The 13,651-nt window shown below is 35.8% G+C and overlaps 1 protein-coding gene across 6 annotated transcripts in view; it reads left to right on the plus strand.

Moving 5' to 3' along the window:
- The window catches only part of VPS13C (vacuolar protein sorting 13 homolog C), a 99,730-nt gene extending 89,073 nt beyond the window's left edge, over window positions 1–10,657 (plus strand). For all 6 annotated transcript variants that reach the window (XM_082322098.1, XM_082322100.1, XM_082322099.1 and 3 more), the window contains 4 exons: window positions 4,790–4,881; window positions 6,164–6,287; window positions 6,548–6,631; window positions 9,068–10,657. In XM_082322098.1, coding sequence (XP_082178224.1) covers window positions 4,790–4,881; window positions 6,164–6,287; window positions 6,548–6,631; window positions 9,068–9,169 — 402 coding nt within the window. In that variant the 3' untranslated portion in view covers window positions 9,170–10,657. The remainder of the gene's footprint in view (window positions 1–4,789; window positions 4,882–6,163; window positions 6,288–6,547; window positions 6,632–9,067) is intronic.
- The last annotated feature ends 2,994 nt before the right edge of the window (window positions 10,658–13,651 follow it).

A 13,651-nucleotide genomic window follows, 5' to 3' on the forward strand; every position in this document is an offset into this window, starting at 1 on the left:
GGAAGGTTTTGTTTTCTACTGTAAATTAGAAGCAAGAAGAGGACAGTGTCATTACAGGAAATGGGATATTTAACAAGGAAGATGAGTCAGAAAGTCAGTTTTATATGCATTTACAAATTTAATTGTAAATAACTCAACTTATAGGTACTAGTGCTGTTAATTTTTGATCCCGTTTTTACCCAACTTTACAAGCAGTTTAACCAGAATCCCCACCCTCTCGTCTATTTTAACTACTTTTAATGCATTTGTCCCTTGAAGATAAATACACACTTACAAGGTTGAAACCTTGTAAGGTTACCTTAAGGAATGGATGCCTCAATACTATCCAGTGGTTGGACAAAAAAATGTTTCACTTAAATACTCACCTGTATATGAAATACAGACATTGGTAGACATTAGAGCTCAGCTTAGGAGGAGCATATATGTGGGTCTTCAAAGACAAGTTACTTTTTTCCACTTTGCAGGTTTTTTGTGCAGAATGAGGACAGTAGCCAGATGGAGTAGATCAGTTCACTTGTGTAAACTTGTTTACACAGTGCATTTTCCCAGAAGTGCTGAATCTAGTTTATATGGGCTATATAGGGATATGCTCACTCAATTCAAAACCTGGAAAGTCAGATTTGACATCTTGCAGGCCACGTCTCTAGCTCATGCAGCGAGGTCCAGAATGCGTTTTGTTAAACATAAATGCACAGTATGTATAGCTGGAGAAATCAGAACAAATAGGGCAACTCTAGGAGAATTGTTTTCCAAGGAATAAGTTCTCATGAGTTTTAATCTTTGTATGAGGAGTGTTTGTAGTTGATGAGCTTTGCTAGAACAGGTAATGAATGCCTTTGGCTTTGTTAGTCTTTGCCTTTTAATATGCAGGTATTGCTGCCTGCTCTGGTGAGGAGACTGTCTTCTAACCCCAGCGCTTAGGGTCTGACATGCTGCAATTCATACATTATTCAGTGTCTGTGACGTTACTTTGTTTCATTTCCCAGTTAAAGCATGGAGCTTTATAAAGAATGCAGAACACTTAATGAATAATTGAGACGTGGTGGTGAGACAGCGTGTGGCAGAGAGAATACTATGCTAGGTTTCAAGAAAATGCAGATTCTATTTCTGATTGAGTCACTGTTCTGCTGTGTAAATTTGCACTGGTTCTTTCATTTCCATGTAAAATAAGAATGGGTTGAACTACTTTAAAGTGCTCTAGTATTCTCACCGAAATAAAAGCTTTTGATATAGGTGCCTAAATTTTAAGAGTGTGCAGATCATGGAGTAATTTGCATCAAGTGCAGCCCTCTTTTACAGAATGCCACCACCATTGTGCTGATGTCTGTCAGGTGTATTGAGAATAGCTCTGAGAAACATTGCATCTCTTAGGCACAGAGCTCAGTGGGAACTCTTACTTTAGTAACATATTGCATGTATAATCTAAAAATACTATTGGGATTGTTTCTGAAGTTACGAGAAATAGGCTTTCTCTCTAAAGCTTTGAGTTTAAATAGAGGAACGTGCTTATGAATAAATCTGTTTAAATCTGTGGCACATCTCATTTCTGCATATCCAACAAAAGGATTCAGAATATGGATTGCAGCCTTTGAATTGCAGTCTTTCATGGTGGTGGGTTTTGTATTTCTTTAGTTTTTCCTTGTTTTTAAAATAGCTATGGTTCAGGTATAAAATGTGAGTTCGTATTTTGATTTTAGTCCTATGCTGCCATCTTTCTTCTGATGTTTTGAAGAGACTTTGAGATAAGCAGTCTTTCTGGCATTTTTCTTCCTTTCATGTATGTTTCAGAAATTTTTAAGGTGGTCAGAAAGTGATATTTTTATATAGAAGATTTGGACCCTATATTTTTGGTTGCTGGAAAATGTTGAATTTAAATGTTTTTCAAAACGTCACATCAATAGCAAGCAAATCCAGGAAAACTCTATGCTGTTGATTTAAACTCTTGAATATTAATCCACGTTTGAGTTTAAAGGATTTTTCGGGTCAGTTGCAATGTATGATGATGCTTTAAGACATTTGTTGAACTTTTAAATATATGAAAATAAAATGCAAATGCAAATAAATGTTGAAGCCTCTTTTAATTGATTCTGATGCAAGCTGAGTTGACAAAAGATCTTTCTGTTTTGGTTACTTAAACTATATAGAGTTACTAGCCTCCGTGGTTGATCACAGACAGATGAATATGGAGTCAAGTTTAGCTTCTGTTGTCATCTTACCAGTTTTATAGATCCAGCTAGGAAATGCATCTTTACAAGGAATAACTAAAAACATACTGAACTTTTAGTCCTCCTCCCTTAATTTGTTCTCACTAGTTTGTCAGAAACAACTTCAGAACTTCACTGTTATGCCGAGGCTGAATTCCACAGTAACAGCTGTAAAATGAACTGATGGTCACTTTTCTATGAAGAACATCAAACCAATTTTGTAGCATCCAGTTGTAGGCACTTGCTAAACATTGATCTGAGGTGCATATGTTCTGCATCCAGGCAAAGCATGTATGGCATTCATTCTTCCTTTTATTTCCTCATGTTCCTATGCAGGAGCTGCAGATCTTCCATTAAAACAGATTGTATGATAAAAAAGGCGGCTATATTGGCTTAGAGAGTACAAAGCTAACATGCATTGACATTATACCTATATAATTGTCTTTTGTTCATTTTTACTAATTAAACATTATTTACAAGTGGAGTGTGTATTTTGTAAAGATTTTTTGCACTGATTTAACATTCTTAGTGGTAGAGGGTAGAGTAGATGTTTGAGATGCATGTACCATAGGTGAAATTTCAGCATCTCTGTTGCCTTCTCTGTAGTGATAGTTGAAATCTCTTGATCTTAGCGATAAATGGTAAGCTTTATTTTGTGACCTAGGAAGACTAGTAATTGGAGTTTCTGTGAAATCCTCTATTGATGACCATCATAATTTTTAAATATAAAGAGGTCATGGTTGTCAGAGAACATAACTAGGTTAGTGACCCTGACCAGGCTTTTGTAACTACTGTGGTGGAGCTCTGTTTGTTAGAAGCTTCTTGAATATAAATGGGATCCAGATGCTTTCACTGGCTAGAGTCTTAGGGCAAAGTCCTGGGTATGCACATCCTCTTTCCAACACATGTTTCCAAGGTAGAGACTAATCCAAGTGCTCTACTATTACCACTATTGCTGGCTTCTAAACGTTGTCTAGTTGCTTATGAATAACTTCGCAGAATTCCAACATCAGGGCACTTTGATTTGCAGGTTCAGAGATACGAGATGATTGAAGTATAGGAATATTGTGTATTACAAGTATACTTAGTTTTGCAGTCCAAAATAAAAGCAGAACTAGCTTTTAACCTGATGTGCGTCTTCCTTGTTTCAGAGTTTTTCATGCTAGAGTTTTCATCTTTAAATGTAACAATGTACGGCTTCCCCGAAGAGAAGGGTAGGCACGAGTATTTTAGGGGCTTCCTATTAGAGTGTTCTGCTGGTAGTTGGTTTTAGATCAGATGTGTGATATGACATTGTTACTATGGTAGGTTTGCTACCCAAAGAATTAATGATCTCTGCATTTAATACAATCTGTGTACAGATAAGGTTCTTTAGTAACAATTACATATTTATCATGTACGTGACAATTACAGTCGGAATGTGAATTCTAGCAACCTTACAGCTACTAAATATATGCAGGATTATAACAGAAAACACATATTTAATTCTAGCAGACCACTTCTGTCCTGAAAACTAATATTCATTCAAACAAGTAACCCAAGTACATTTACCTGTAACACATAGTTAATGTGTTACATTAGTTAATCAAGCAGGCTGCAAAGTAGGGTGGACAGAAACAGATTGCCTGCTTTCTGACAAATTCATAGCGTGAGAGCCAGTAGTTGGCATAGATTTATTCTCAGACCCAGTTTGAGGTTGGGTTTCCATTGGTAGTCCATTATTCATATCACAATTTTATCTTTTGCTACATGATGTTTTGATGTATATCCATTTCCCACAAATTCGTTGATGTGTCGCTTTGTGAATCTTGTTGCCTTTAAGCCAGTGTTATTGTGAGCTTGATGTAGGGAGGACTGTGAGACTGTCTTCCATGCTGCTCTTTGGAGTTGATGGAATATTGTAAACTTGGTGATATGCTCTAGAAAATGTTTTACTTCAGTTAAACAGCACGTACAGAATAGGAAATCTGAAAAATATGTAATAAAAAAAATTAATGAAGAACTGAAAAAAAAATAGCTAGGAAGCACTTCAGTACTTTATTTCAAAACTTTTAACCTCTGTATTCATAGTTTGTCACTTGAGTTGTAGTTGTCTAACAGAAACGCGATGAGTAATTTGATCTACAGTTTCCTATACTTTCTGATTTTGGATGTTGAATAAGCATGTCCATTTAACGCTTCAGAAGCCTGACCTTGAGGTACATTGAGTATTTGTAACTTGATAGTTTATTTCTAAGGGTCTGGGTCATGTGCTGCCACCTTTAAAGGAACTGTTGCAGGATTTTCACTCTTGAATCAAGTCTGCAGCATGGGGTGTAACAGTATGAACATTGCTAAACAATTATTAGCAGAGAAAGGAAATGAAAGCTGAAGAAATAGTCTGATAATGCAGTGTCAATGTTCCACCTTTTGAGTGGAATGGATCAGACCTTTCAGTGACTCAGTTTCAGGAGTGAGAACACTGTGAGAGCCTGCCTTTAAAGAACTAGCTCAACGAGGTAACTTTTTAAAAGGCTTTTGAATTGGAAACATCGCTTTGAGTTTTCTTTTTACAGCGCAAAAATTATTTTCTATTTCTGTTTCAGAAATTGCATATCAGAAAACTGGAAAAAGAGAGCTATCGATACCACTGTGCCCTTCCAAGAGGCAGAAGAGCAAACCTTATTGTTACCAACAGGTATTAAGTTTTGAAGGATTTCTGAGGGTTTGTCTTGGTTTCAACTTGGGAATTAGACATCTGGGGAAGTCTAAACTGATTGCTGTTCTCTGCATATGTACTTCCCTTGTTCATTTTGTTCTTGATTTTTTTTTAATATTTTTTTTCCTTTATGGAAAATGTAATATGGTAATGACGTCAATACTAGATACTAATTTAGGAAGACAGTTTACTCTGAGGTCAGTGACCCTTTCATCATACTGGAGGGAAATATTCTTTTTTTTCTTATTTTTCAAATTAGCTTGTGGTAAGTGTTTGCAGTCAAACCAATATTTACAATCTTGTTAATTAAAGAATACTCTAAATGGAGTCTTAGGTTTTTGTACAAGTATGAAAATTAATATTAAACTCATCAGACAATTTTTAGAATGCAGGATGTTACTAGCCTTGGATATGGAGTTTGAGCTGTCAAAACTGTCTAAATACATGTAGGTAATGAAAAGGAATCCGTGGATTATGATCTCCACATCTCAAATGTCACCAATATCCACTGTGCCTGAATGTATGAGATAAGCTCATCCATAATGAGACTCCAGGAGGCACCCCACCATATTTGTTTTATAACAACTAGCACACCTCAAAATTCATGCTGCAGCCAAACAAGCTTTTTCAAGATACTGACAAAGTCCTTTAATTATAGTTAGGTGATTTATTTGTTTGCGCCTTCAGATAAATGTGCACTTTTCTCATCCCAGTTCCTTTCCACATGCTTAAAAGTTCTAGTTTAACTCCATTCAAAACTGCCACCTGTTTTTATCTTGGTGTGCTAGCTGATGTTGGAGCTTTGAAGTAGTTAAGGGGCAGCTAGCTAGCAACTGTAAACAGTAGCAACTGATCATCTGTCACTCTAGTAGTAATTGTGTCATTGTGTAGCTAGTATGTAGCTGTTTGACTGCCTTCATCTGGTAGAGGCTGGCTTTGAGGAACTGGTTTGAATTAACTGATGACCCTCTAGTACCCAATTCTAGTAAAATGTTTGGATTTGGAGGGCTGGGTGGGTTTCAATTAAGTTGGCCTGTGCATACTATGCAATATCGTAGATCATCTATGAGCCTTAAGGACAAAGTGGTTATCTCAGAATATATATTTAGGAAATATGGTTCTACTGTGACTGAGTGGATACTTTTAATCCACATAGAAAATGCCTTCTCAAACGAGTTTCTTTTCTTCATTTTGTTTTGTTTTTCTGGCAAAGTTCTAGTCCCAGGGAGAAACCGAGTTTAACTTTTTTCCTTCTGAACAGGAGAGTGATATATGTAAAAGAAGTGGAAATCTTAGGCCATTTAACCACAGAGTGGGATTACTTGTTTGAAGACTTTACACGCCATCCCTCCTATGAAGCAAATGTTTTAAAAATAACCGTTTTGGTAAGAAAAGCATGTAAACTTTTATTATTTTATACTACTTATAGGTCCAAACATGCTATTAACTTATTTATGGTTCTAACTGCTAACCATGGGACTATGAGACAGGATTTACTTAAGATTTCTTGAAAGTATGAGATGGGTTGGACAGAGTCCACGTGGAAATGTAACCTGAAGTTGACATTCCAGCCATTTAAGTGTCAGATTCTGCATTTTTGTTTTGTGAGTCACCTGAAGTACATTTTTGTTCCCCTCTGCAACAGGATCAAAGGATGTTCCAAAGAAAGGACAGTACAGGTCATGAATGTGTAAAGACAGTTCAGCTTCAGGATGAAACTACAGCAAGGGTATATTCTTTTTTTTTTTTTTTTCTTTTCTTTCATCTTCTTTCCTTATGATATTGTTAACAGTTGTTGAAACTCAGCATGTAAAAAAGATCGTGACATTCAGAGACCCATTATAGAATAGGCTGCTGTGCCTCAGGACTGTTTACCATACTTTCATGTTGAAAAATGAGTTTAGCCAGGAGAAAGATGAGACGAGATAGTCTAAAGCATTCAAGAGAGGGTATGCAATAATTAAGATTGAAGTTGCATAGTCTTATGTTTTGTGCATTAAAACTCATTAAAGGAAAATAATTCAAATACCTAAAGTACTAGGTTAAGTTCATTATAGTCTCTAGGATTCACCATACCTCTGAATTCTGCTACCTCCTCATTATTTCAGGATCACTGGACTAACCCAATAAGTGTACCTTGTGTGAAAAGGCTTAGTTAAATTCCTTCCTGCACCCTCCCCTTACCTGGGTTTTCTACCATTTATCTCTAAATATTTGTTCATATTGATGCTGGAGAGGCTGATTTATTTTGGGAGCTTTTGTTCTGTGGGTGGTTGGGTCTCATAGCTAACTCACACAAGCTGAACTAACAATTTGTATAAATTCCAGGGTACTTCAACAATAGAAAAATTTACCTAGGAAACCATGCATCCTACTGTAGTTTTGTATCAGATGATGAGAGAGGAGTTCTCCTTGATACTGAAAGAGAGATGAAATAGATCCACAGCATCTTGGAAGCAGACTTGAAATTGTAGCTCCAGTAAATAGCAAGTCAGCAGCTAGAATCAGAATAGGGGCCAAATTGCTTCTATTAAACTGATCAAGCCTTCTAAAAGAATAGGTTAGACCAGGAAGGGGAAAAAAAAAATTGCTATCATTTTGAGGCACTTTTTTTATCTTCTGGAAGAGTCTATATTATTTCTTCACTGCCTCTTGTCTAAAGAAAAAGTTCCTTCAACTTTCTCTTACAGCATGTCTTCCAAATCACACTTTTGGTTAACTAATTTAAATCCTTTTAGTTTGTCTGTATCTTAGTGTCATGGCTAAAGCTGGAGCATTGTACACAACATGCAGGCCACACTAGAAGGATGCTTCTTTGTGTTTAATTCTTTTTTTTCTGTTACTGCCTAACTACGTGTTCCTTTGATAGTGTTTATGCTGGTATGTATACATTGAAAATAAATTTTTTCTGTCCTGAAGTGCAACACTACCCATTTACCTTCTGTAGATTTCTGTTTCTTGAGTTTATCAGTATTACTCTTCATTTTGCATCTCTGTTCTTTGCATAGATCCCACTTGTAAAACTATACCAATTTGATAGGAAGTCACAAAAAAAGTACGCTTCACAAATAATTGTCACTTCTGTGAAGATTTCTGGGGTGCCCTTTGTATGTGCATGAAATTAATGTCTTTACGATCAGGTTAAGGTTATCTGTAGCTTCCTTGTTCTTTCTGTCTCCCTAAAAAACAAACAAGAGTTTTAGGTTTGCCCTTTATTAGTCCTCTGAATCTTTCCCCAGCCTCCATGAGTTATCAGAAGTCAATAAATGTTTGAAATACTTCAAGTACACCCGATGCATGTTATTTGTCCATCCAGCTTAACTTATTCTTTATTTTAATATTCATTGTTGTATAAATGAGTTCTACTTTTATTGAAATCATGGATAAAAAAGCCCTCACAAGCATTTCAAACACTTCAGCTTTCACTAAATGCTGGAATTACTCAGGTAAAATCAGACTGACCATCCAAGCTACCCCAATATGTTTTGGTTTTTGTTGAGGTTTTTTTTCCCCCTAGGCATTTGCACGTATCACATTGACATTCATTTCCTCAGACTAGAGCTATATCACTATGTTAATATTATGTATACACATTTTATGCACAATGTACAGTATGTTTAATGTTAGAGAGTTGAGACGTGGGTCTTTTTTAACTATTAGATTGTTAATTCAGGAATTAAATAAAAATGACTGGTTTAGTTGCACTGGTTTGTTCAGTTAAGTTGTTTCTAATTTTAGAATTATTGTTAGGTTCTATTTTAATTTATCCTTCTGTGGATTTCAACTAACTATCCAGTTTGAGAGTGCTTTCCATTGTGAATATTTTAAAAAATGACTGCTGTCATTTGTATCTTCTTTTAATTATCGTGAATGATTCTCTTATATTTCCAGATAACGATAACACAAACCTCTTGGCTGTTTGGCCTGAACATAGTCCTCTTCTGAGGCTCTCTGCCTCAGACTGAATCTAGTAGTCGTAGGCTCTCAATACTTTTCTATCCATTTTAGAAGAGAAAAAATTGCTTAATTTGATCTGATACTAAATTTTCCACAAAAGACCTTATTCTTACAGTATTTAAACTTTTACTATTTTTAGTAGCATCTACAGAAGAAAACTGCAGATTGTACGCTTTAATTTTCTTTCTTTTAATATGTTGCTTTACAGAGGATTTGTTGTGCCATTCAGGAAGCCCAGGGAACAAGAAAACAACAAAAGTTGGTGAAGCAAGCATCGTTGCAGTTGAAGAAACCACAAATGTTGTCTTGATAATGACAGGATTTGTCGGGTTTGACCGTTGGTATGCAATTTTATCCCTGAAATCGATTAGAAGCAATATGGAAACGTTGTGCAGAAAGTAAAGATAAAATATCTGAGGTCTTCCTTCAAAGTTAACAGCCATAAACACTTCATTTTAAGAAGCTATGCCTCTTTCTAAAACTATGGATTTCATTATTCTAAAATACACATTTAAGTTTAAAAATTACAACTTTTGCTAAAATGTTTTCCCACTCTGAAATTTTCTTTTCTGCCCTTTTTCATGTCAGGAGTTCTTGTACATGGATTCTAAAATAAAGTGGTTATGTGATTTGCACTCTAAGATTATGGTTTACAGACAAGTTGTAGTAATTGTCGTTCTAGTGTTTTGCAAAATAAAGTACTTATGTTACTGATCGAAACTAATTAAAAACTCCTTCTACTTTAGACAGCATTCTATTTAAATTAAGAAAGAAGCGTACACAAGTTAGCTACTATAATTTAATCCCTGTCTGTTTAGTATTAGAAAATGCTGCACTGGAGCAACATAAGAATGAATATGTATGAAAGAAATAGGCTATTGTTGTCTGGAAATGCTTACTTTGGAATGTTGTCACTTATGCTGTAAATGAAACTCTGCACTTTAAAAATGGAAGATATTATTCACCTGTCATGTGCATGTATATGTTGTTTGTTGCATTGCTGTAGCTTAAAGACTTCTCCAGGAGGAACAGCACACTGGCTTTAGACAGCATGGTATGTCAAAAGCTTAAATCAAAGTAATTAGCTTTCCATATTTCAGTGTATCATTACTCCACTGGAAGAGTGCCATCTCATTAAACTAAAAGTCACTTCTGATGATACAATATTTTTGTTGCCGTTTCTCTTCCTGAAGACTGTTAGCATTCAGTTTAGCAAGATATTTAAGCACATTTAAAGTATATGCCTAGTTCTTAATGGTATGAATAATCCCACAAACTTCATTAAGACAAGTTCCATTCTTAACGTTAGGCACATACATAAGTAATGTCTGGGTCAAGGACTATATGAGCAAAGAGGTTTCAGTTCAGTGATCAGTAAATGAAGAGCTCTTGCTCTCAGTCTTTGGCTCTTAAATAAGATATAAATTGTCCTTGCAAATACTTACTCTTGAAAATTTGCTCCTTCCAACTTACTTCACTTGGAAAGAATGATTTCTGTTTTTTAGTTTTTGTACTAGATAATAGCTGTAGAAATGAACTCAATAAATAAAAATGGCAATATTCTTGCATAGATCTATTCAGTAATTGGAGCAATCGTGAGATCTAGTCCTGGATTTTTAAACTCTCTTTATACATAAGGGCTGGTAAATTCTATAAATGTACTCTTAACCTGTACCTATGATCTCACCAAAATTAGAAAGCGTAAGATATTGAAAGTAAGCTGCCAAACACAGGACTTCTAGAGAGCATCTGCAGACATGATTTTATTGCTATTGTATGCACATGGCTATTAATCTGGTTTGCTACGGTGAAAAAAATGTGGTACAACCTTTAATTCTGTGATATCACCTATTCTAGAAAGCTCTGCTCAAACATGAACTAAATTAGCTGTCTATCTTGTATGTATTTCAAGCCCATGTTTAAAAAAAAAAGACAATAAATTTTTATATGCAATTATTTGTGCTATGATTTTAAATGTTGCTTCTAAAATACGTTATATGCTGTTGGTTTGCCACATGTCACTGGCACTATATGGAAAAAATTATTGGAGTACTAGCGTACTGCAGAAAAGCTTTCTACAGCCCAACGTTTCCTTCAACTTGGTGTCTGGCATGTAAGGGATAGTTGCATGTGTACTGTCTCTTAATTCATCGTTGAAAATAGATTTCACTTCAGTCTGCTCTCAGTGCATGTTTAGACAGTACCATGTGCCTTTTTTAAAGTGGAGAATTGGAGCTTAAACCAGTTCTGATGATGCGTTTCTGACTCTAGTCTTCTGCTTGATTCAGTTCTGTACTTCCTCATTTTTATTTGTAAACTTTCTGGCTTGAATTGTAAACAGTAGATATTTCATTTTCTCACTTGATATGTGCTTAGGTACAATGAAGTAGCTTCCTATTTAAAATAGTCTGAAGAAGCAGTAGAGTTCTATAGAATAATTTTTTATTTTGAAACGCGTGTCTGTGCAGTTTGGGTTGCTAGCTGAATTGGAACTGGTAGATGGCACTAAAAATTCCAGCTGAAGAAGTAATGAGCGACCTTCTTTACCACTTGGATCAAGCGCTCAAGAGGACATGAGAGAAATCATTTGCTAAGAAATTCCAGTTCTTGCTTAAGTGAAGATAGATGTTCGGGACCAATAGGTTTCCAGTGCTTGTCCTGTGCTTTCCTCAGGTGTTCCATTCCATTTTACCATGTGTCCTTCTGTCTTCGCTCTTGTTTTTTATCCAGCCTTTTCTCCAGCTGCAAATGCCATTCGCTGTACCTAGGCTTTGCTCTCTGACTTCAACTTTCTTTTCCTGTTCCGTTTCTGCCCTTTTCCTTAAGCTGGTACATCTTCTTGAAGTGCTGGCTGAGGGAGTTAAGGGACAAGGAGGGTCCCTTGTCTAGTCCCTAAGAGATGTCCAGCATAAGAACAGCTGCAGAATTAAATCCTGTTTGGATGATCTGTAGAAATGAGGCATTGTTGGGGTAGAGTGCATTTTCAGACAACCTTCAGTGATGAATTTCAACCAGATGCTGCAATGGAAAGTGCAAGAGCTTTTTCAAAGATTTTGACTTTTTTTTTTTTTTTTTTACTGAAAAAGCAACAGAGTGATTTCCCATACCTTTAAGAGTTTATGTTTCTATGAAGCTCTAGAGTTTCAGTATTACTGAGCATACAAGTTGGTCAAACTGTTGAGATCTTCCTAGACCTTTCCTTACAATGGGCTCCCAGAAGTTTTTGCTGTCTCAAAAGCCAAGTTTTACTGAATATAAAACATGGAATACTAGCTTGTTAATTAGAACTCCAAGCATTTAGGTTGGGCCTGGGTCCTTGATTTGCTTCCGTTACTCCATTGCTTTCTGGTTCATCATAGGTTTCTCTGGCTCTTCAGAAGCAATTTTTTTTTCTTTTTTTAACAAGGCCTGGATGGGTGTTTAGTCCTTGCAACTGTTTTCTCAGTCTCTTGCTTGAGCTAGCCTCCTTTCTGAAACCTTCTTGGTCCTTTCTGTCATGCCCTCCCTCCCCCGGCATGCTCAGTTACTTCCTAGGTAGAGAACAGTATGTCCTTCCTCAATGTAGATCTGTCTCAACCTAATAACCATTTTAAAGGACAGTAGCACAAAATGATAATAAAATCAAACTGTTTTGTGTAAAAACATGTTAATATGCTTTTGCTTATGATTTTAGAACCATCTAATGCTTTCAAAAAAAAAAACAAAAAAAGGAGAAAGGAGAACTTTTGGAATAGATAATAGGTGTATGTGCTTCTTCACAGGGTGGTGCTATCGATTCCACTTAACGGTGGGCTTTTTTGGGGAGTATTTTACTTGATAATTTTCATTGAATTTCTGTCCAATCTGGAGACTAGTAAGTCTTCACATAATGAAATGTTGTATTTTGAAAATACAGTCAGCTTCTTTACTAATTTATTACATGAGCTTGGTCCATTTTGCTGTTAACTGTTCAGAGGGATTTTTAGGGTATCTTTCAATGGGAATTTTAATTGGATTTTATGCAGACTTCTTTTTCCTCTTAAAAGGACCCTACATTCATTAAGTTTACTACTACCAGTCATTCTCTACAGAATTACAATAAGCCAACCACTTAAAACTACTTAAGTGAACATTCAAAAGAAGCAAATAATACCCCACCTTGCTCTTAAAAGCACTCAGATTGTGGAATCTCCATCCTTGTAGATATTAACAACCTGAATTGACATGGTCCTGGGCAACCTGCTCTAGCTGACTGTGATTGGACTGTGCAATGTCAAGAAATATCTTCCAACCCCAGCTATTCTGTGATTCTTTCGCAATAAGAAATCTGAAATGCCCCTTCTCCCCCCCAAAAAAGAAAGAAAAACCCCAAAGATGTGAGGTTCTGTGTTTCCTGGGTTAATTTAACTTATACCCATCAAAACAGCTTTACACCTTTCATCATCGTGTTTAACCATTTTCTCAACGCTTGCAGAATCTGGAAGAATGTTTGGTTTATTACAGACACTGAATAGGGAGTGTTTTACTAGTAAGAGATTAAATAGTTTTAGAGGGGATTAATTGTGAAGTTGAAGGAGGGAATAAATGAAGTAGTTCAGCTTAACAATCAAGGTACCAATATTTTTATTTCATTGCTGGCAGTAAACATGCTTTTTTTGTAGGAGAGTAACATAGTGATTACACTAGGTATATCCTAATCTCGGTCTTTGGTTGGCAAGGATTATTTATGTAAGGGGATCTTGGGTTGCTTTTATTTAAAAATAAAATTAAAAGGATTTAATTTTAAAAGTGAAAACTGATTTGTGAAACCTTT

This window comes from Platalea leucorodia (genome assembly GCF_965183815.1).
Source record: "Platalea leucorodia genome assembly, chromosome: 9".
Lineage (NCBI taxonomy): Eukaryota > Metazoa > Chordata > Aves > Pelecaniformes > Threskiornithidae > Platalea > Platalea leucorodia.